Source organism: Enhydra lutris, unplaced genomic scaffold (genome assembly GCF_002288905.1).
Source record: "Enhydra lutris kenyoni isolate GAN:26980312 unplaced genomic scaffold, ASM228890v2 scaffoldscaffold29, whole genome shotgun sequence".
NCBI lineage: Eukaryota > Metazoa > Chordata > Mammalia > Carnivora > Mustelidae > Enhydra > Enhydra lutris.
The window spans coordinates 4,415,324-4,437,070 of NW_019154113.1; the positions used below are offsets into that span (position 1 = coordinate 4,415,324).

The 21,747-nt window shown below is 48.3% G+C and overlaps 1 protein-coding gene across 1 annotated transcript in view; it reads left to right on the forward strand.

Moving 5' to 3' along the window:
* The window catches only part of LOC111152674 (chondroitin sulfate synthase 1), a 69,494-nt gene extending 66,197 nt beyond the window's left edge, over positions 1-3,297 (forward strand). Inside the window, exon 3 of the mRNA XM_022511234.1 lies at positions 1,301-3,297. Within this exon, the coding sequence (XP_022366942.1) occupies positions 1,301-2,890 (1,590 nt within the window). The 3' untranslated portion in view covers positions 2,891-3,297. The remainder of the gene's footprint in view (positions 1-1,300) is intronic.
* The last annotated feature ends 18,450 nt before the right edge of the window (positions 3,298-21,747 follow it).

Here is a 21,747-nt window from a genome sequence, read left to right on the forward strand (position 1 = left end):
AAGTGTTTCCCTTCTTTTTACTCTTACTGGCTTTATTTAGTGGTAGCCTGAGGTATTGCATAGAAGAAAATGGGATGTAAAAATGCTAACCTGCGCTTTTCTGTTACGGTGATTGCTGTGTGTCGGGAAAGAAAAAAGTAAAAAATACGACTTTCCAAACGTAAATAAGTAAACTGCCTGGTTCAAATACATATCACCCTATCAAGAGTTAGTATTTAGCAATGTGAACAAAACCCAAAAATGAACCACAAATACAACGGGACTCATTGTAATGATTTTTGTAGGTTTTTATTCTTTGTTCCAGAAGGTGTTGTAGACACTCACCAATCATCTTGTTGCTCGGTTGTTCAAGGGAATTAAGTACATTCCCTGTCTAACTTGAGGGAACATGGCCCCGTTGGGGCTGATGGACCGCCACCCTTTGTCCTCCCTGCCCCCAAACCTGTATCATAGGACGGGGGCAAGTTGGTGGAATTGCCCGCCTCTTACCTCAACATTTCTGAGCCTGTCGCTGTGCTGGTGCTGAGCACAGAGGACACACCCCTCGCCCCCCACCCCAACCCTCCCCCAATGCCTGCACAGAGGCTGTGGGGGAGGGGCGCACTTGACACAGGAACTGGCAGGCATTTGAAAGGATTTTCAGCACGTGCACTTCCAGTGAGCAGCGTCTTGGTGTCACAGATGGCGTGCCCCTCCCGATGGCCGGCCTCTTCCCTTTCCTTCTCTTTAGCTCACTGGCAGCGGCATTAATCCTGGGTCAGGTCATACTCCTGGAGCTTTCCTTTTCACTCTGTCAGTGCAGTTTATTCCTAGACCACGTCGCTGCAGGGTCTGCTGTTCCAGAAGGACGGCGGCTCTCATTGGATGCCAGCCTTCAGTGAGGGGAGGGGGCCTTGGCGCTTGGGTTCCTTACAGGGGCTTGGTGGGGACGCAGAGGGCCTTTCCTCCAGGTGTGCGCACTCGGTGCCCTGCGGTCTCAGGATCACCCTTTTCCTGTAAGAAAACTTTCTCACACTTCTGTTTGCCCGCAGAATTCTGTCGGCCAGCTCTGCTTATCGATGAGCCTTCTTTCTTGAAGCAGTTTGCATTTCTTCTTCTTCTCATCTCATTGGACTGCGGGAGACTGGGCTTTTACCTCAGGCCTCCGGTATGCTGTGGCTCATTTGCAAAGATTTCTCATATTTAGACTTTTGGTTTTTTTTTTTAAAGACCATGCAGGTGTGTAAGGAATAGCAGAAATAGAAGGACAGAGTCACATAACACTAAAATAGCCATATTTCTGTGTTTATTCTCTTAACAGATGCAGCAGCTTTTTTATGAGAATTACGAACAGAACAAGAAGGGCTACATTCGGGATCTCCATAACAGTAAAATCCACCGAGCCATCACCCTGCACCCCAACAAAAGCCCGCCCTACCAGTATCGGCTGCACAGTTACGTGCTGAGCCGCAGGATCGCCGAGCTGCGCCACCGCACGGTCCAGCTGCACCGGGAGGTCGTGCTCATGGGCCGGTACAGCAACACCCAGGTTCCCAAGGAGGACCTCCAGCTGGGGATCCCGCCTTCCTTCATGCGCTTCCAGCCCCGCCAGCGGGAGGAGATTCTGGAGTGGGAGTTTCTGACCGGCAAGTACTTGTACTCGGCGGCCGAGGGCCAGCCCCCTCGCAGAGGCATGGACTCCGCCCAGCGGGAGGCCCTGGATGACATCGTCATGCAGGTCATGGAGATGATCAACGCCAACGCCAAGACCAGAGGGCGCATCATCGACTTCAAGGAGATACAGTACGGCTACCGCCGGGTGAACCCCATGTATGGGGCCGAGTATGTCCTGGACCTGCTGCTCCTCTACAGGAAGCACAAGGGGAAGAAGATGACCGTGCCCGTGCGGAGACACGCGTACCTGCAGCAGACCTTCAGCAGGATCCAGTTCGTGGAGCACGAGGAGCTGGACGCCGCGGAGCTGGCCCGCAAGATCAATCAGGAGTCCGGGTCCTTGTCCTTTCTCTCCAATTCCCTCAAGAAGCTCGTGCCCTTTCAGCTCTCTGGGTCAAAGAACGAGCACAAAGAACCCAAAGAGAAAAAGATAAATATCTTGATTCCGTTGTCTGGGCGTTTCGACATGTTTGTGAGGTTTATGGGGAACTTTGAGAAGACGTGTCTCATTCCCAGTCAGAACGTCAAGCTCGTGGTTCTGCTTTTCAACTCTGACTCCAACCCCGACAAGGCCAAACAAGTTGAACTCATGAGAGATTATCGCATCAAGTACCCCAAAGCGGACATGCAGATTCTGCCCGTGTCTGGAGAGTTTTCGAGAGCTCTGGCCCTTGAAGTGGGGTCTTCCCAGTTCAAGAACGAATCTTTGCTGTTTTTCTGTGACGTTGACCTCGTGTTTACTACAGAGTTCCTTCAGCGGTGTCGAGCAAATACAGTTCTGGGCCAACAAATATATTTTCCAATCATCTTTAGCCAGTACGATCCAAAGATTGTTTATAGTGGGAAGGCTCCCAGCGATAACCATTTTGCCTTCACTCAGAAAACCGGCTTCTGGAGAAACTATGGGTTTGGCGTTACTTGCATTTACAAGGGTGACCTTGTCCGAGTCGGTGGCTTTGACATTTCCATCCAGGGCTGGGGGCTCGAGGACGTGGACCTTTTCAACAAGGTTGTCCAGGCAGGTTTGAAGACGTTCAGAAGCCAAGAAGTAGGAGTGGTCCACGTCCACCATCCTGTCTTTTGTGATCCCAATCTCGATCCCAAACAGTACAAAATGTGCTTGGGGTCCAAAGCGTCCACATATGGGTCCACGCAGCAGCTAGCTGAGATGTGGCTGGAAAAACATGACCCAAGTTACAGTAAAAACAGCAATAATGGCTCCATGAGGACAGCCTAACGTCTAGCTCTGCTGGAAGAGACGTTTTTAATTATCTAATTTATTTTTCAAAAATTTTTTTGTATGATCAGTTTTTGAAGTCCATACAAGGATATATTTTACACATGATTTTCTTACAAAGGACTCCTTGATGATTGAGCTTTTTGAACAAAAATGTGATCATGTTTGCCTTTGAACACATTTTTTTGCTGAACGTTGTGTAGCAGACCTGCTTAATGATGACTTGAAATGTACCTGATGAACAAAACTTACTTGGTTTTGTTCTTTTACGCATTTCCTTTTCAGACGACCCCCCTCCCGCCAGTCCTCTGGCAGAAAACATGACAGTTCTGCAAAGTATTATTGTAACAGAACACTGTAACTCTGGTAAAAGTTTTGTTGTAACTGTTAACATTGCACAGATTCTACCTTTTGTCTTTTTTTTTTTTTACGACAATTTTTTTTTTCCCCAAGCCGTTTTGTGTTCCAGTTGTAAAATAATGAAATGTGATTAATAGCCGTATCATCACTGTTGGGAGAGCGTTCCAAAATTGATTCTTTCCCCCAAACTTGTGCTCATTAAGGTCACATATTGTTTTAAAAGCAGGGGGAGAAGGAGCGGCACAGTTAGATGTGTGGCTGTTCTTGTGGTCGTTCGTGTGGCTTAACGGATTTCAATTCCAAGAAGGATTTGTTGTCTTTTTGTTTTGTTTTTTTTCCTCCTCCTGACCCTTCTCTTTAAAGGGTAAACTATTATTAATATTTAGAATGACAAAGAAGAATTATTGTAATAAATCTAACGTACACAAGCTAAAACAGAAACAAAAACCCGCCCTAATGGAAGCATTGGGGGGAAAATGTATTTTGGTTTTGTTCACTTCATCTTGTCTGTGTTACATTATTGGTGGAGATGGTTGTTTCATTCTTTAATTACTGTTTTGTTTTATTCTTTGTATCCGAAATACCTTTAATTTATTTAATATCCATTGTTTAGAGCTCTGTCATTTCTCCAGTATGTGTATCAGGAGTGTGTCTAGTGTTCTTTTATTTGCAGTAAACTGATCTCCAAAGATTTCCTTTCGAAAACGCTTTTTCCCTCCTCAATTTTTACATTCCTTCCTGTTTTACTAAATACTAAGTGTTCTTTGACAATTTCGGTGCTCGCATGTTTTGGGGACAAAAGTGAAATGAAGTCTGTCATGACACCAGAACCTTTTGTTTGTTTTCAACTCACGGATCAAATGTGCCTTAATAAATTTTTTTTTTTTTCATTTAGATTTCAGTTAGTAATAGACTTGCCATTTTAATGCACATCGTTGGAGATCTGCTCATTTGTAAATAGTCTATTCTCATTCGGGAAAATAAACCAGTGAACAGTATTTTTCTATTGTACTTTTCAGGACCATTTTGTCTCATTACTCCCGTTTTAGCTAAAAAATTGTATTACATTTGGAGAGTAAAAAACTGAAACACTGATTTCTAAAGGTTTCCAAGTTATTTGAGGGGAATATTTTGTGTAGACTGAAGCTTGGGCATGAAATGAAACTTCCAAGCGCCTCTTCCTCTGTTTCCCCGTGGAATGAATTTGTCCCATGTTCCTCCTCAGCTTGCCGAATCTGTGTTCCCTAGAACAAGGGTCTTCAAACCCATTCTCAGCCTCATCTGGCTTCTTTGTACGCGCGCACCTTCCTGCCCCCAGGGTGGGCCCGGCTGGGCCCACTAGAGCCGGCATCGTAACAGCCGCCCACGTGAGGCTGTGTGCGCGAACGCTCTCGGGGCTTTAGGGTAGATCTAACTACCGGATAAATTGTGTACAGTTGGTATATAATCCAAGAATCAAAAAAAGTAAGACCTTTGATGTCAAGGTAGCAGGCTTTGTGGAAGCCAGTCCCCCTCCCAGGACAGCTACTTACTGTGTAATGACAGTTGAGACCCAGTATAATAACATCGTGCTCTCAGTAGGGATTGCTGTCATTCAGCCTAATTGTCATTTACTTGGTGGGACTGTTTAGTTTTTCTTTGTAAAGAAGCACATTTTTATTCCTCAGTAAGGAAGAGCACAGTATACACCTTGATGACAAAGTAATTTAAATCCTCTATCATAATAGCCAGCCGTCGGGATTTAGGACGGGGTGTGTATGTGCTGTGGCCTTGTCGGGCTTGAATGTCTGTCCAGCATCTTGGTGACACTATGTTAAAGTTCATCATTTCCTTCCTACTCCCACTCTTGCTCAAGTCCGTTCCTCTTCCTGATGCCATGTGGATATTTATGGAGGTGCTGCCCTCCCTTCCTCAAGATTCCGCTGAGGGGCACCGGGGTGGTTCATTCGGTTAAGCATCTGCCTTCAGCTAAGGTCATGATCTCGGGGTTGAGCCTCACATTGGGCTCCCCGCTCAGTGGGCAGTCTGCTTGTTCTTCTCCCTCTACCTTTCACCCCTGCATGCTCCCTCTCTCTCTCCCCTCTCTCAAATAAATAAATGGAATCTTAAAAAAAAAAAAAAAAGTAGAAAGGCTGCTGAACCCTTTCCTTCTGGTCCCCTCTCCTGGTCCTGCCATACCTGGGCTCTGCGCCCACTGTTATCCTGGTTCCCTTTCCTCCTGGCCTGTCCTCATTCAGCTGGGCCAGGGTCCCTGAATGCCTTCCTGCCCAGAGAGCGGGCCCTGGAGGCCCCCTCCTCAGGAACCCCCTCCAATCAAACCAGGTTCCCGAGTTCGTGGGGACATCAGGGTCTTTCCTACTCAGACCTCAGTCTGGAACTCTCCCTGCACACCACTCTGCTGGCCAACTGGACTGACACTCCAGGAGCCAACTGAAACTCTCCCATCATCCACGCTGGTGCCTCCGCGCACCCTTACAGTGCAGAGATGACACGGCAGGACTTAATTCTGTGGTCATGTGATCACGTCTTCATCACTGGACTCTTCCCCTGGTCCCCAGGCATGTCGAGCCCTCTTGTCTAGGATGACCGTGTCCTCCACTGTCCCCAGCCTTGCCATTCACGCACACCTCTCCATCTTGTGTGTTCCTTGCTGTGGAAAGTCCACGTGGCCCACCTCCCCTCCACTGCATTCACTGTGGCCATGTGGCCCACGCACACTTGTGACCTGGAAATAATGGCTGCTTCTCCCAAAGCTCTGAAGGCTTTCCGGTTGTACTCTTTGATTCACTTGTTACTTTATACTTCGTGCACATTACTGTATTTTAAATACAGAAAAGTATTGAAAGGGCCCATAACCCCACAAACCAGATAACTTGTTTCAACAGTCCTTAAAAAAGAAGACTCCTGGGGAGCATGGCTGGAAGGGGGAAGGCCACACGGGTGCAGAGGCGCGAAATGGAGCCTTCCTCCTCCCTCCAGCCATCCAGACCCGGGGGCCCTCCCACAAAGAACTACCAGGTCTGTGTGGCCTGGTGGGGAAGGGGCAAGGTAAACCCTAGACGAGCTAGGTCGGTAGCATTTTAAATAATTCATGTATGCAAATGAGAACCACATGCTTGTTTGCTTGGACAGAAGGGCCCCAGTGAGCCTCTTGCTGCTGGACAGAGGGACCTGGAGCTCTGATGACCTGGCGGACATGTTTCTGGAGGGCAAGGTGGGGCCGATTGGGCTTCCCAAGCCTTGTGGGTGTGCGCGTGGCGTGGGAGCCCTGCCTGATGGGAGTAGGAGAGCCCTGTCTCGCAGAGTAGATAGATGTGGAGTGCACCTCTCCTCTGGGAGATGGGATTGTTTTTTTCCAGCACTGTTCTTCTGGGCCAACATGAGGCCACAATATGCACACGGACCCTAGCATTCCAGGACTTTGATGTTTGGAGACAGGGCTGCAGTCACAAAGTACATGTCATGGGACAGTCCCCCTTTGACTGCAAAGCTGGCAGCCTGGGAGTGAGGGAGGTGCGTTCCCTCTTGCCAAGTGCTGAGAGCAGAAGGGGCAGGTGCTGCTGGCGCACCACGGCTGGGACCCTTCCTGAGTTCAGGGCACAGAAGTAGCCCTGACCCTCCAAAACGGCTTTCTTTAGTCTCCCTGAGCTCCACCAGCCCAGTGGGTCAAGTTCTCCATCTCTGTGCCCCCTTCCTGCCCAGCCTTTTGACCTGTCCTCTCCACCAAGCTCAGTGCCGGCTCAGTGGGCTTGTGCTTTGTCTGCCACTCGGACCGCAGGTGCAGGGGACACAGCTAACATGAGTCTTCAGTCCCCACAGACTAGGGACGTGGACCCTTTGCTGTGTGTGATCGAGCACGATGACAGTCACAGTTTGCCTCAGTCCTGTGCCCTTGAAGGGTCAGCTGGAGGAGGACAACAGGGAAGGGGAATGGTGGGTTTTCAGAGGCATTCTGATGCCAGCATCTGTCCTCCAGGAAGGCGAACGCCTACGGGACTGCCTGCCCGCCGGACTCTCTCAGCTGCCCAGGGGCGCTGCGCTGGCCCCAGATTTCCGCCTCTCTCCTTGTGCTTTCTTGTCATGGAGGGAAATGAGGGCCAGCTCTCCTGCACCTGCGCCGGCGTCCGCCCTGGGGGATTAGGCTGTGTCACTGCGTACAAATTGCTGTAATCTCTGCTGCAAAGGAGCTTATGTGCCCCAGTGACTGGGGGCCTGCGGGGAGGGGATCTGTCTGCTAACGTGGCTGCACAGGGCTCTCTGCGTACCTCGGTGGGTCCCGCTATGCTTTCCCAAGCCCTCAAAGGATGGGCTTCTGTTCCACTGGAAGGAAAAGGCTGCTCCTACCAAACCTGCTTAGTCAAACTGGTTATAAATGCAGCGAAAGTGTAAATGTTGCAATGCGTCAGATCAGATTACAACAACTCGTTGTCTATGACTTCCAGTAGGTGAAAACCTCCTGTTAGTTTTGCTGTGCTTCAGGGTTTGGAGCTTTTCGCAGGGATGCATGGGGCTGGTGGAGGGATAGGGAAGTGGGAATGGAAACATCTCCAACCGGAAACCAAAAGGCCAGTGAGATTAGGGGCTGATTTCTCATCAGGGCAGCGAAACCACTTACTGCCTGTGGTCAGATACTTTTTCAGTGCATTAATTTGCCATTTATTATATTCCGGTTATGACGGTTTTCCTGTCTTAACTACGACAATCAAAACCCAAATTTTGTCCTTTAAAGAACGTTCTAGCTGCATTTCCTTTAAAACGATAAGTTATGCCTGACTGATTTCTAATGAGAAAATGTAACAAGAAATCCATCAAGTCATTTAATAATGCAAATTAGACAAGCTCTGGAATCTGTTTAAAGGGGGCCGAGGCATGTGTGATGAATTTCTCTCCATCCAGCAGCTTGTCACAGTTAAGCCAGCGACACCTCTGGGCTACCACCTTTCCTCTCCTCTTGCTGATTTACCGGCGATCACCACCCGAATTGGGCCACAGCCTACCTCGTGCCTACCTCGATGCGGCCCACACATTCCCACTGGAGAAAGGAAAACACTTTTAGCCAAATCTCAAAGTGACCTTTCCGTTTATATAATTCGGAATGAAGTTCAGGTGTATAGGCAAAGGCTCACTTCCTGTTACAAAACTCAAGGGGAACTCTGACTCACAGTCTCCAAATGCCCTCTGAAAGCTAGACATTTCCTAAATTGCACATTCAAGGAGCTGGAAAGGAAGCATTTTGTATTTTTTAAGTCCATCTCCCTTTGTGAATAACCGTGTCATTAATCACTGTATGAAAATATGCATACTGAGAAGTTGAGTCAAGAAGGAAAGACCCTCCTCCACCATCCTGTTCCCTGTTCCCCAAATTCCTCTGGGGTTTTTGTAACATAGACTTTGAGGCCACGGTGTACATGCAGTGTAGCAACTTGCTCCCTGCTCCTCCACCACACCCTTAAAACCCCTCTTTTGGTCCTTGGAAATCATCATTAATGGCTGCCGTCTCCGGTAGAGTTGAGAACTTTCCCAATGTCGACCACATCAAATGCCCCGTATTCTTTTTTTTTTTTAATTTTTTAAAAAGATTTTACTTATTTATTTGACAGATAGAGATTGCAAGCAGGCAAAGAGAGAGGAGGAAGCAGGCTCCCTGCTGAGCTGAGAGCCCGATGCGGGGCTCGATCCCAGGACCCTGGGACCGTTACCTGAGCCAAAAGCAGAGGCTTTAACCCACTGTGCCACCCAGGCGCCCCGAGTGCCCCGTATTCTATCCCGAATAACAAACAATGCAGGCAGTGTTCCTGGCACACAGCCCGTTTTGTCCTTGGACCATCAGACTTGCAGATTTCCAGAAGTGGGTCATCTACCTGTAGGGGCCAGGGACCAGGTGTTTGGCTATTTCTGACTTAACACGAACCTATTTGGTATTGGACGTGGTCAACCTTGACATTTTGTGCCTACTAGCAATTCCAATAAAACCTTAAAAAAAAAAAAAAAAAAACTTGAACTCAGCAAAATGACCTTCAGGAAAGACTAAGGGAACGTCGCACCCGGAATCTTGGTTACACCATCCTGTGAGAACAGCAGGACCACAAACCCAACTTGGTGACTGCCCCACTGAGTCACTCCAAAGTGAGAGAAAAGGCAGACGGATTTAGGGATGAATCAGCGGCTGAAGGGAGGCGAGCCCCAGACGGATGGCCTGTTTGGGAACAGGGTACATTTCTCTATCTCCCAGGCCACAGGCTTTCCTCCCAGGGGACCGGAGGGCAGGGGTCAGGAGGGGGCCTGGCTGGCTTGTGATAAGAGCGGCTCTTTGAAGACTTCACAAGCCGGTGGGCGTGCCGGGTGAGGTGTGGACGTGACCCGAGGCACCAAACCTCCCTCTGCACGTGCGGCCAGAAGGGAGTCTGCATCTTGGGGAGGGGGCAACGTGTGCGTTTGAATCAGTTTCAGTGTTCAATGATGAAGCCACCAAGCACTCTCCCATGTTCTGAGCAGGTTCGGAGCACTCGTTATGTATTGTCATAATTATAATTTATTGTCACTTGGCAACTAGGGTGCTTGGAAGCCAAAGTTCACAACTAGATTTGAAGGTGGTGCTGGCCATGGGCTGGTTTAGGGCCTGGGCTTGGAGAGCCGGAGATGAAGGGAGTTGTGCATGTGGCGTCTCCTAGTTAGCAAAGGAGAGCAGGAGACCCCTTTCTGTGAGGGGTCCCAGTGAGCCAGAGATCTCTGAGAACCGGTCTTAGGCTCAAGGAAGGCTTGTCCCCAGGCTGGGGAGGACAGAGGGCTGAGGTGGCTCGCCATACAGTCATTGGCAATGAGCAGTTGAGGTCGTGATTCATGGGCCTTCTTTAAAATTAGATTTGGGGATGGGCCTTTCCTGCTCCCCAAAGGTCGTGCCTTTCGGCAAAAACTCGTCAGGTCCAGTTTCCCTGAGCGGGTGATCAGGGCTGTCCCTGGCGGGGCCACAGCCTCAGGAGGATGGGACGTTTACGGCCCGCCCTCCGGGCAGGATGGGAGAGCCCTGTCCAGCCCCAGACGGCGTCCCATGGGCCTGTGGGGAGTTGCTGGGCCATCTTGGCCACTGGTCCTGCCCAGGAGCTTGGTCTTAGCTGCCAGGTCTTCCCCGAGCTGGGAGGATGCTTGGCTTCCACTACCCACCCCACTGGGGACCCTCCAGTTAGCTCACGCCCTACAGGGTCATGTCACCCCTTCTCACCTCCTGGCTGAGGGCCCAACGATGCCCTCCCCGCCCAGTCATGGCTGCGGCAAACAGCTGCTCCCAGGTTGCTTTGGGAGGTGAGTTTATCACAGAATCACTGTGGCCTGTCCCCTCATCACCCACAGAAGTACATGGTCAGGGTGGAGGGTGGGGGCTTTGCTTGCTCTATTTCTGGCTCCGTGCGTTTGCCTTTTTCTGCCTCCACACAGTCCCAAATTAGGAGAAAAATGGCCACAAACTGCAAGACTGGGGAGAACATGTGACACGTACCGACGTTCACAGGCTTGGCGCTCCGAGGCCACAGGCTGTCTTAGAATGACTTGTCGGAAAGGATACAGAGTTGCCAGCCTTGGGGACCGGCGCTGTGCAAACCAAACCCACGTGTGACCTGGGACATTAGCAACACTGTTCCTGCTGGGGACGAGATGTCACCGTGGTAGCATTCCGAATGGCGAGCTGCCCCTCCGTCCTGCCAATGTAGGTAGGGGTGCCCCGAGCAGGGCTCCTCAGGCAACACGGGAACCAGATTCGAGGGGTGCCCTGCACTATACCCTGGGCTCGCTCAGCAAAATGTCTCTCTGCGGGAGCTAGATTCGCAGCTGGTGGTGGGGACAGATGTGGGACAGTGATGCCACCACACTGTTCCTTATAACCCAGCGGATGACCCGCTCTAAACCTGGGAGAGTTCGGGATGAAGGGCAGGGCATAAAAATACAAAGAATTGGGCTCATGGTGAGGTGTTTGGTTTGGCACACTGTGGGGAGAGGCGCGGTCTCAGAACCAGGCAGAGCTGGGTTTGGGTGCGCGGTGGGCTGGAGCGGGCAGCTCTCCCCAAGCCCACATTCGGTGACCCAACATGGGTCCAGGAGCCTGTGATCAATCCGAGGTGGGAGTATTTATATCCCCAGAGATGTGAAAGGTGCACGTCAGGACTTCTTTCCTTTCCATGTCTGTTTGGAGTTGGCCTTCCCAGCACAGCAACTGGTTTGCACTGGTTGGGGTCAGGCCCACAGACGATGGGTGCCTCTGCCAGTCACCACGTGACCTCGGGCATGTCCCCAGGGCCAGGACCCAGCTTCCTGCTCTGAAGCGGGCACTTAGGATGACCTCTTGAGCCTGATGAGAGAATTCACAGAACCTGGTTCATTCAGCACCTGTCATTCTGTTTCAGTTAACATGTCCCCCGCTACCACCCCAGTGCACACACACACTGTGTCCCCACCTAGAAATTGCACTTGCTCCAAACTCCTTCCAGACCCGTATCCAGTGATTCATCAAAACCCACAATCCTTCCTGGAGCTAAGGTCACCAGGGTGGCCTCCCCAGCCCCATCGTCTCCCCACAAAGCTGCCGGGATCGGGCAGGTCCTACCCATTTCCTGCTCCTCCAGTCCGGCAGCTTTTCGGCTAGCAGACTCTTCTTAAAAAAAGACAAACCGGGGGCACTTGGGTGGCTCAGTGGGTTAAAGCCTCTGCCTTCGGCTCAGGTCCTGGGATCGAGCCCTGCATCGGGCTCCCTGATCAGTGGGGAGCCTACTTCCCCCTCTCTCTCTGCCTGCCTCTCTGCCTATTTGTGATCTCTGTCTGTCAAATAAATAAATAAAATCTTTAAAAAAAAAAAAAAAAAGACAAACCGTATCTGTCCTCTTCTGCTTGGAGGCGACCCCGGTTCCGGTCCAAACATCGAGGCCTGATTGCCTCACAGTAGCAGCTGTGCCTGGCTGGCCTCTCCTCTGTCTTTCCAGCTTTTTCTGAGCCCAGCAACCCCTGCCCCCATCACCACGCCTCCCTACCCAAGAGGAGACAGGAAATTGCTCTTAAAAGGGCCAGTTGGCCCAAATGGCTTTCCGAGCTTGGAAGTCCTGCCCTGTCTCTGGCAAATGTGCGGGTTCTGTGATGGTGTGGCCCTGCGGCTCGGGCCTGTCTGGTCCCCTTAGGTGGAGCTCCCTCCTGCCCCTGCACCCATCCGAGGCCCCCTTTACCCACCTTTGTAGGCCCTGGCTCCTTGCTGGGGGCTTCTGGTCTGCCGCTGCCGGGTGTCTGGCTCCCGCAGCAGACTGGCCCAGACCGAGGCTCGCTCACCTTTGTGAGTCACCAGGGGTCTGGCTGGTCGTGCCGTGTAGCCAGCGAAGGTTTCCCTTGACTTCTATTATAGGCTCTTGGCTGGCTTATTGGCCAAAGGGAATTAACAACCAAGATGAAGTATTTCTATGCAGACAGCCTGGAACATTCAGTTTTTAGGTGAAAACAATCAAACAACTTTCAGTAAGAACTGTAAGAACAAGAACCTTACTTCAGAGATGTGGAATGCTTTCCCTCTTGAATCATGAAACGGACATTTATGGAAGAGTTACTAAGTGCCAGGCACTTTATATGTTACTTCCTTGGCTGTTCCCTCAATCCCTGTGATTCAGTATTCTGACCTCAGTTTATAGGGGAGGAATGGAAGCTCAGAGAGTTTAGGGGACATGCCCAAGGTCACCGAGCTAATAAATGGCAGATCCAAAATTCACACCAGATCAGCCTTTTTTTTTTCAAAAGCCACATCTCAGGGGGTGGGGAGGGAGGGGAAGGCAGTGTATCTCCTTGTCAGGGAATGTACGGTGCTCAATTTAGAGTACCAGGATGTGGGAACCCACTGAATGAGGGTGTTTTCAGAACCACAAAAAAGGACAGAATGCATAAATACTTTATCTTTTGCTTTTTCTCTACCTTTTTAAATGCTGAATTTTTTTAAAGATTCCCCAAATACACAATTCAACATAGATACAGTAAAAACTTCTCTCTCTCTCTCTCTTTTTTTTTTTTTCAAAATACACAGTATTCAGAAGAATGAAAGGTCCAGTAATGGTGGAATGCCTTGAATCAGACTCACTTTCCCAGGGATAGTGATGATAAACTATGGACAAAGTAGCAAACACACACACACACACACACACACACACACGTACACACACATGCACACACGCAGAAAAAATATTTAAAGATTTGAAGGCACTAGAGTGACAAAAATCAGGCAGATACCAGAAGAGATTTGCCTCTTAAATGACGAGAACTACATATTGTTATAATTACATATGTTATTTTATCCTGCTCTTTCTGGAGGGCATCCTCTGGCCATGGCCTGGGGGAGGGAAGAGGGGAGGTGGGATAGGGATTCAGAATGTTCAGCTGTTATTGGCTTGAGGTGTCAGAGGATGGAGTTTAGAGTTGACAGAACCGCTGGCACTGGAAGAAGGAAATCCCAGGAAGCAGGGAGATGTGGAGGAGGGAAGCCCCAAATCCACGCATTGACTCTGTTCCCAGAGTTAACTCCTCCTGGACTGTGCTTGCAGTGGAACACGGTGTAGGGCGACAGTTGTCAGGCAGGAAAAGCTAATCGGAAAATTTCAGCTGCTTCTCACTGCAGTGGAGGCAGAGTTTGGAGTTAGAATCCACTTATTGAAGGAGCCTCACAAACGCCTGGGTATTTTCATCAAACCCCCAAATGGGGCTGTGTATTCGGAGCAAAGACTGTCTCAGAGTTATCCCAAGACCAGTGGCAAAATCAAAACAGATTTCTCCCAATAAGTGTGAAAATCAAGCCTCTACAAAATCGAGATAATCAACGAGGAATGTAACAGTCAGGTATTCAAAAAGATCAATACTCTTCAGAGGAAGATAACAGACTCCAGAGTTTGTACAACGACATATATGAGGTCTAGAATTTCGCTCTCAGTCAAATCTTTCCTAGTGCCTTGGGCAGAGTTTTAGGTCTGGCTCCCCATTCCCATTCTGAACCCCCTTTGCACCACACCCTGCTGAGTTCTAATACTGAACTGGGAGCTTCTTATCAAGACCTAATGGTTGTCTGGCTGCCACACCAGACTGGTAACTTTTGATTAGGAGATATATGTGAACAAAACAGAGAAAAGTGACCTATGGTCAAGAGAAAATTCAGGCTGTACAAACAGCCCTGAGATAAGCCAGATATTTTATATCTGGCATATTATCAGATATGTCTTTAATACAGCAAGTATAAAATATTAAAGGAATGACTATATGGAGAATCTTAATTGAGAAATAGAAAATAGAAAAAAGAATTTCATAGGTATGCTGAAAAATACAACATCTGAAGGAAGAATTCACTGGATAGATGTTATAGCATATTGAAAATTACAAAAAGTTTTGGTTTTTTTTTTTTTAAGATTAAAGAAATTAACAAACCACTGCAAAACTGATCAAGAAAACAAGAGAACAAAACACAATTTACCAATATCAGAAATGAAACAGAGGCTGTCACTACAGATCCTACAGCTATTAAAAGAGGAATAAGAGAATAGTAACTTTATGCTAATAAATCCAATAACAAAGATGAAATGGACACATTTAAAAACACAACCAAAATTGATGTGAGATGAATAGTCTTTCATCCCATAGGAAATTTAGTTTGTAACTAAAAACCTGGCCAGAGGAAAAACTCCAGGCCAGATGACTTCCCTGGTGAATTATATCAATATTTTATAAAGAAATGATAACCACGATGTGAATGGTGTAAGCCTGATGAATCACAGACCTGTTCCCCTAAAACAAATAATACATTATATGTTTTTTTTTAAATTTTATTTATTTGACAGACAGAGATCACAAGTACAGGCAGGCAGAGAGGCAGGCAGAGAGAGAGAGGAGGAAGCAGGCTCCCCATCGAGCAGAGAGCCTGATGCGGGGCTCGATCCCAGTGACCTGAGCCGAAGGCAGAGGCTTTAACCCACTGAGCCACCCAGGTGCCCCTACATTATATGTTTTAAAAAATAAAGAAAATAAATAAAGAAAAATTTATAAAATTAAAAAAAATAAAGCCTGTTGATAAGCATTTAAAAAAATGCAATGATAACCAACCTCACAGAAACTATTAGGAGAGAGGAGGAACCCGATTTCATTTTTAAGGCCAGCATAACCCCCATACCAAAACCTGACAAAGATATAGGAAGTTTTGTAGCGCAGAATGTCCCCTGAGGTGTCCCGGCCACTGGACTCTGGCTGTGGGCCCCCCTCTTGTGTCCTTCACTGTGAGGCCTCCCTTCATGGGACACCCTTTCTCAGTCTGATTGTGCCACTTGCCATATTCTGGAAACCATATTCAGGTCACATATTTGTGACCTTCTGGGCCTCTTCTTTTAAAAAATGTATTTTTTCATTTTATTTACTTTTTTAAAGGTTTTTTTTATTTTTGTTTTTTCTTTTTATTTATTTGACAGACAGAGATCACAAGCAGGCAGAGAGGCAGGCAGAGAGAGAGGAAGGGAAGCAGGCTCCCCACTGAGCAGAGAGTCTGATGTGGAGCTCGATCCCAGGACCCAGGGATCATGACTTGAGCTGAAGGCAGAGGCTTTAACCCACTGAGCCACTCAGGCACCCCATATTTATTCATTTTAGAGAGAGAGTGTGTGTGTGGGGGGGACGGGGCAGAGGGAGAGGTAGAGCCTCAAGCAGACTCTGCACTCGGGGCATATCTCACAACCTCCTGATCATGACCTGAGCCAAAATCAAGAGTTGGACGCTGCTCAACCAACTGCACCACCCCGAGCCTCTCAGCTTCACTGTTCCAACATTGCCAGGTAGAAGGCTATTGCTAATATCTCCAGTCCTACTCGGGATGGGGGCATTTGTTCCCTCTGCTCTTAGAGTCCCAAGAAATTAAGGGTTCAAGAGAGAGGGTGCTCAGGCAGGAAGCCCACTCCAATGTCTGCTCTGCCCCTTGCTTCTCCTCTTCCTCATCTAAGGCATCTTTATGTCATCCCATGGGCATGAGATACTGGCTCTGACTTATCTGCATCCTTTCCAAAACAAAAAGTCAAGAGCCTTGGCTGTTTATCATCTATGTTCTGCTGCAACAACCATCCTTTGAGGAAATGGATGTCTCATAGGCCTGCTGTTTGAATGAGGGAACAACTTGGGGTGACCAGAAATAGTGGTGTAGGAGGAAACACTTGTCTTCAGCACATGATTCTGCCATACTTTTCTGCAATAGGGACTGTTTAAGTAAAGCCTGGGCAGACAGATAGATCATTGGGATGGACTAAACAGCTCAGAAGCAGGTCTCGCACATGGACACAGGAATTGTTACAGGGTGACCTGTGGATCTGCGGGAAAGGACTGATTTCACAACAAATGGTGCCAGGACAGTTGAGTAGAATGAGACCCCAAACTTATGTTCTAGGCAGAATGGATTAAAAACCTGAATGTGAAAAGTGAGACCATACAACTTTTAAAGAAAGTAACATGGGAGAATATCTTCTGGATCTTGGGGCTAAGAAGGGTTTCTTAAACAAGATCCTAAGAACATACTTACCATAAAGGCAAAGCCTAATAAACTCATTCAAATCAAAAAGCATGATAAAAGGAACAAAAAGATAAGCCATAGACCAAGAGAGGATATTTGCAACATGTAAATGATAAAATACTTATATTAGAATACATAAAGCACTCCTATAAGCCAATAAGAACAAGACAGGCAACCCATAGCAAATGGGAGAAAGATCTCAACAGGAATTAATTCTACCACGAAGGGAATTCAAAGGGCCAATAAACATGAAAAGACACCCAGTTAGTCAGTAATCAGGAGCACCCAAACTAAAGCCACAATGAGATACTCTTACACACTGTTACAGGAAAAAAAACATTTTCAAATCTAATGAATGATACCCAGTGTTGGTGAACACAGGGAGGAATGAGGGCTGAGCCACCGTCGACAGGAATGTATATTGGGACAAACACGTTGGAAACAAGTCTGGCATTATCTCATCAAGTTGATGACACACATATTGTCTTAGGAGCAATTCTTCTCATAGCTCCGTACCCAGAAGAAATGCGTGTGCGCACTAGGATTCATATACAAGAATGCTCGCTATAATGTTCATTGTTCACGGTAGTCAATATTGGAAATAACTCCAAGGTTTCCAAACAATAAACGTAGATGAAGAGAGTAGTATATATGGAGATAAGGAATACTATCCAGCAACAAAAGCTAATAAACTATTGTCACGTGCAACCCTAGACAAATCCACCAAGGAATGAAAAGTCAGCACGAGGATATTACTGTATGTTTCCATTCACATAAAACTCAAAAAATGGCCAAATTAAACAATGTTGTCTGGAGATGAATCCAAACATGGTAAAACTACTAAGCATAAAAGGGAAAGAATTACCATAAAGATAGGCTGGTTGTTGATTCTGTTAAGGATCTCTGGGGTGCTGTACAGATTCTGATGCTTTATTCTGAGTATTCAAATTATAATTACTATTTAAATGTATATATGCTAATGGCTTCTTTTATATTTATTAACCATCTCACAAAAGAAATAGTGAAAAGAAGAAATGACCCATGGCCCTATATGTTGTATCCATTAAAACTCATCTTCTGAGGGGCCTGGGTGGCTCAGTCAGTGAAGCGGCTGCCTTCGGCTTGGGTCATGATCCGAGGGTCCTGGGATGGAGCCCCTCATTGGGCTCCCTGCTCAGCGGGGAGTCTGCTTCTCCTTCTCCCTCTGCCTGCTGCTCTGCCTACTTGTGCTCTCTCTCTCTCTTAAATAAATAAATAAAATCTTAAAAAAAACCCCTCATCTTCCACAACACGGGACATGGTTCATAATTAATAAGAATAGGAAGCAAGTTACAAAACCATATGTACCACATGAGCGCAGCTTAGAGGGGGAGTGTATATATTCCCAGAGAAAAGATCTAATGGGAAAACCTCAAAGAAAATGAGATCAGCGATTCCTTTCCTTTGTATGCCCTTAGTGATACCCAAATTTTCACAATGAACAGGTGTTAATTTTCTAGTTTTAGAAAACCAATATATGTTGTGTAAATTCTCTGCAGAAGTGTCTGACATGTGACTGACCGTGTTACTTCTATCAGTCGGGATCTAGTGTGGGAAACAGAAGCCCTTCAAGGCACTTCCGGGAAAGGTATTGAATAGAGGGGATTAGGTGTCTGCTGTGTTCTGGGAAGGCAAGAGGAGCTGGAGGCTCACCCCAGATGGATTTGTGGGAGGGCACACCACTGTGGCTTGGATGCCAAAGTCATGTCCAGGCCACCACAGCCACGTGCACGTCCCACATGCATGAAGCATCTCGGGATACTGCCGTGGGTTGCCGGGGGCCACAGACAGCTACAGCCTCGTGTCTGCTAGCAGCAAGAGCAGCCCCATGCTGGCCTCCATCTCAGTCCCACCTCATAGATTGCATGTAGATGCTTCTCATCAGTGAGCCCAGGGGTAGGAGTCTGGGGGTTCCGCTCAAGGGGGTTGGAACAGAGGTGGCTGAGAGAGCCAGCTTTCCCTTTGTACTTTATACCCTGTGGATGTAAAGTCAGGGCTCCCCACTATAGAGACTGGGCAGCTTAACCAACAGAAATGTATCATCTCAGCCCTGGAAGCTTTAAGTCCAAGATCAAGGTATCTCAGCAGCTTTGGTCCTTTCTGAAGCCATAGGGAGACTCTGTTCCAAGCCTCTCTCATTGGATTATAGATGGCTGTGTCCTCGCAGGGTCTTTCTACTGTGCGTATATCTGCGTCCACACTTCCTGTTTTATAAGGACACTGGTCCTCTGAATCAGCAGCCGCTCACTCCGGTGTGACCTCCTCTTGACTAATGACACCTACAAAGACCCTGTTTCCACATCAGCTCACACTCTGACATTCTGGGGATCAGGACACCAGAGTCAGGGAGGGGGACACAATTCAGCCCATAACCATACATTCAAGTTTCTTACAAAAAGCACATCTAATGGAGGGAAAAGGGAAACCCAGGATTCTCTGCAGATGGCTCGTGGAGACGTTGACAATGCATTGCTCTGGGACGGGCTTTGTGGTGGCTGGGACGCTGGGGAAATGCGCGAGGCCAAAGGCCACAGATGTCATCCTTCGGAGAATGTTCTTCCAGGTGATCACTTTGTCCGCAGCAGAAGGCAGGAACTGACCGAAAACCCCATCTGCCTTCTGCACCAGCGAGGGGTTTTATCTTGTGTGGGAGGACCCCCTACACTGTCTGTCCCGTCTCTTTTTACCTTCTCTGGTAGAATCCAGCTGTCATCTGGCTGGACTCACCTTGGAGGGGGAAGAAGGGTCCAATCCCTGGGGCCCCGAGCTCCCACTCCCCTTTATTATTCTGGGTCTGGCGTTGAGCCTGGGAAAGCTTCGTGAGAGCCGGCAGAGGGCCTGTGAGAATCCTGCATCCTCCATCTGATCTGGCAGAGACCCGGCCTCGGAGTGGGGACACGGGTCTGCCTTCCTCACGGAGCTGCTGCAGTGTCACTGCTCCAGGGGCAGTGGAAATGGCTCCCGAGAGGCCAGCCTCGGAAGGGCCCGGGCTCCCTCCACCCCGCTGGGATCATGCCCTTGAGTGATAAGCGGTCATCCCTGGCCAGCGGGTCGGAGCAGAGCCTTGTGGCTCCCAGCAAGAGTTTCGTGTTTCCCTTCCAGCGGGTGTTGGCCGGGACAGCACGAATGCCTTTGTCCCTGCTGGTTGCTCCAGAACTTGGATTCCATCCCTAACCCGGCCCCAGAGACGCTGGCTGGTTTTCTCCAGCGGAAGAAGCTGTTCTTTCTGTGTCTGCAGAGGTCCTGTTGCAAGTACTGCAGTCGGGGTGGTTCTAGAAGGGCAAGCTGGAATGAGCGGACGTTCCCCTTCCTTGGAGAGGTGCTGCTGGCTGCAGTGGAAATGGCCTTGGGGTGAGTGGGGAATTGTTCGTCACCTCTCTGGGGATCGTACACCCTGTTCCCTCCATGCTTTGCTTCTCTCTCTTCCTGCCCCTTCCTCCTCCCAGCCATATGGACACAGCCACACAGCCTTCCATTTGCCTCCTGCGCAGCCCTGCTCCAAAACCTTCGATGGCTCCCTAGTGCCCGACTGTGTGCCTCACATGTGTTTGTAGCTCCAAAAAGCTCAGCCCCTCCCAGCTCCCCTCCCAGACCCAGCAGTCAGATCTCCAGTGGGGGAACCCAAGGACTTTAACTCGCTTCTTGGGTGACTTTTTAAAAAAAAATTATTTATTTTTTTAAATTTCTTTTCAGTGTTTCAAGAGTTCGTTGTTTATGCACCACACACAGTGCTCCGTGCACTACGTGCCCTCCATAATACCCACCACCAGGCTCACCCAATCTTCCCTTGGGTGACTTTTGTCTTAAAGTTGTATATGTATATTTAAAAATATTGTGGTAAAACACACATAATGTGAAATTTACCATTTTAGCCATTTTTTAAGGGTACAGTTCAGAGGACTTAAGTACAATTATGGACCGAATCCTCATATCCTCTCCGAATCGTTATGTTGGAGACCCAACCTCCGTTGTCATGGTATTTGGAGGTGGGGACCTTGGCAGGTGCTTAGGTTTAAATGAGGTCAGGAGGGTGGGGATCTCGTGATGAGATTAGTGTCCTTCAGAGAAGAGTGGCTGTCACTCTGTGAGCGCCCACCAAAGAAAGGCCACGTGTGACCACTTTCACCCAACCCTGTCCGCTCTGACACGTGCTCTTGGATTTCCATCCTTCAGAGCTGAGAAAGTAAGGGTCTGGCAGCTGGGCCAGCCCATCGGTATTCTGGAACAGCAGCCCGAGGGCCTGAGACAGGCACGCCCACACTGTTGTGCCACCATCATGACCAGCCATCTCCGGTTCCCGGAACTTTTCATCTCCCTCCATTGGAAACTCTGCGCCTAGCAAAGCCTCACTCCCCACACCTCCCTCTGCCCTTTTTCCTTTCTGTCTCTGAATTTGACAACTCGAGGGACCTCACATAAGTAGAACCATACAATATTTGTCCTCTGTGACTGGTTGCTTTCACATATCCTCGAGTTCTCCCGGTTCACCCGTGCTGTAGCCTGTGTCCCAGTGATCTTTCTTTTTAAAACTGAGTAGCCTTCCATTTTTTGTAGAAACCACATTTTGTTTATCCAGTCATCAGACGATGGTACTTGGGCTGCTTTTGGCTATTGGAAATAATGCTGCTGTAAACACGGGTATACAAACGGTTCTTCTAGACCCTGCCTTCAGTTCTTTCGGGTAGATATCAGACGTGGAATTGTTGGATCTTATGGTAATTCTGTTTTAATGTTTCCAACGAACTGTCATACCACAGTGGCTGGGCCATTTTGCATTCCCACCCACGGTGTGTGAGGGTTCCAATGTCCCCACATCCTCACCGTTACTTGTTATTTTCTGTTTCGTTTGTTTGGTTGGTTAGTTGGTTAATTTTTTTGGGTTTTCTTTCTTTCTTTCTTTCTTTCTTTCTTTCTT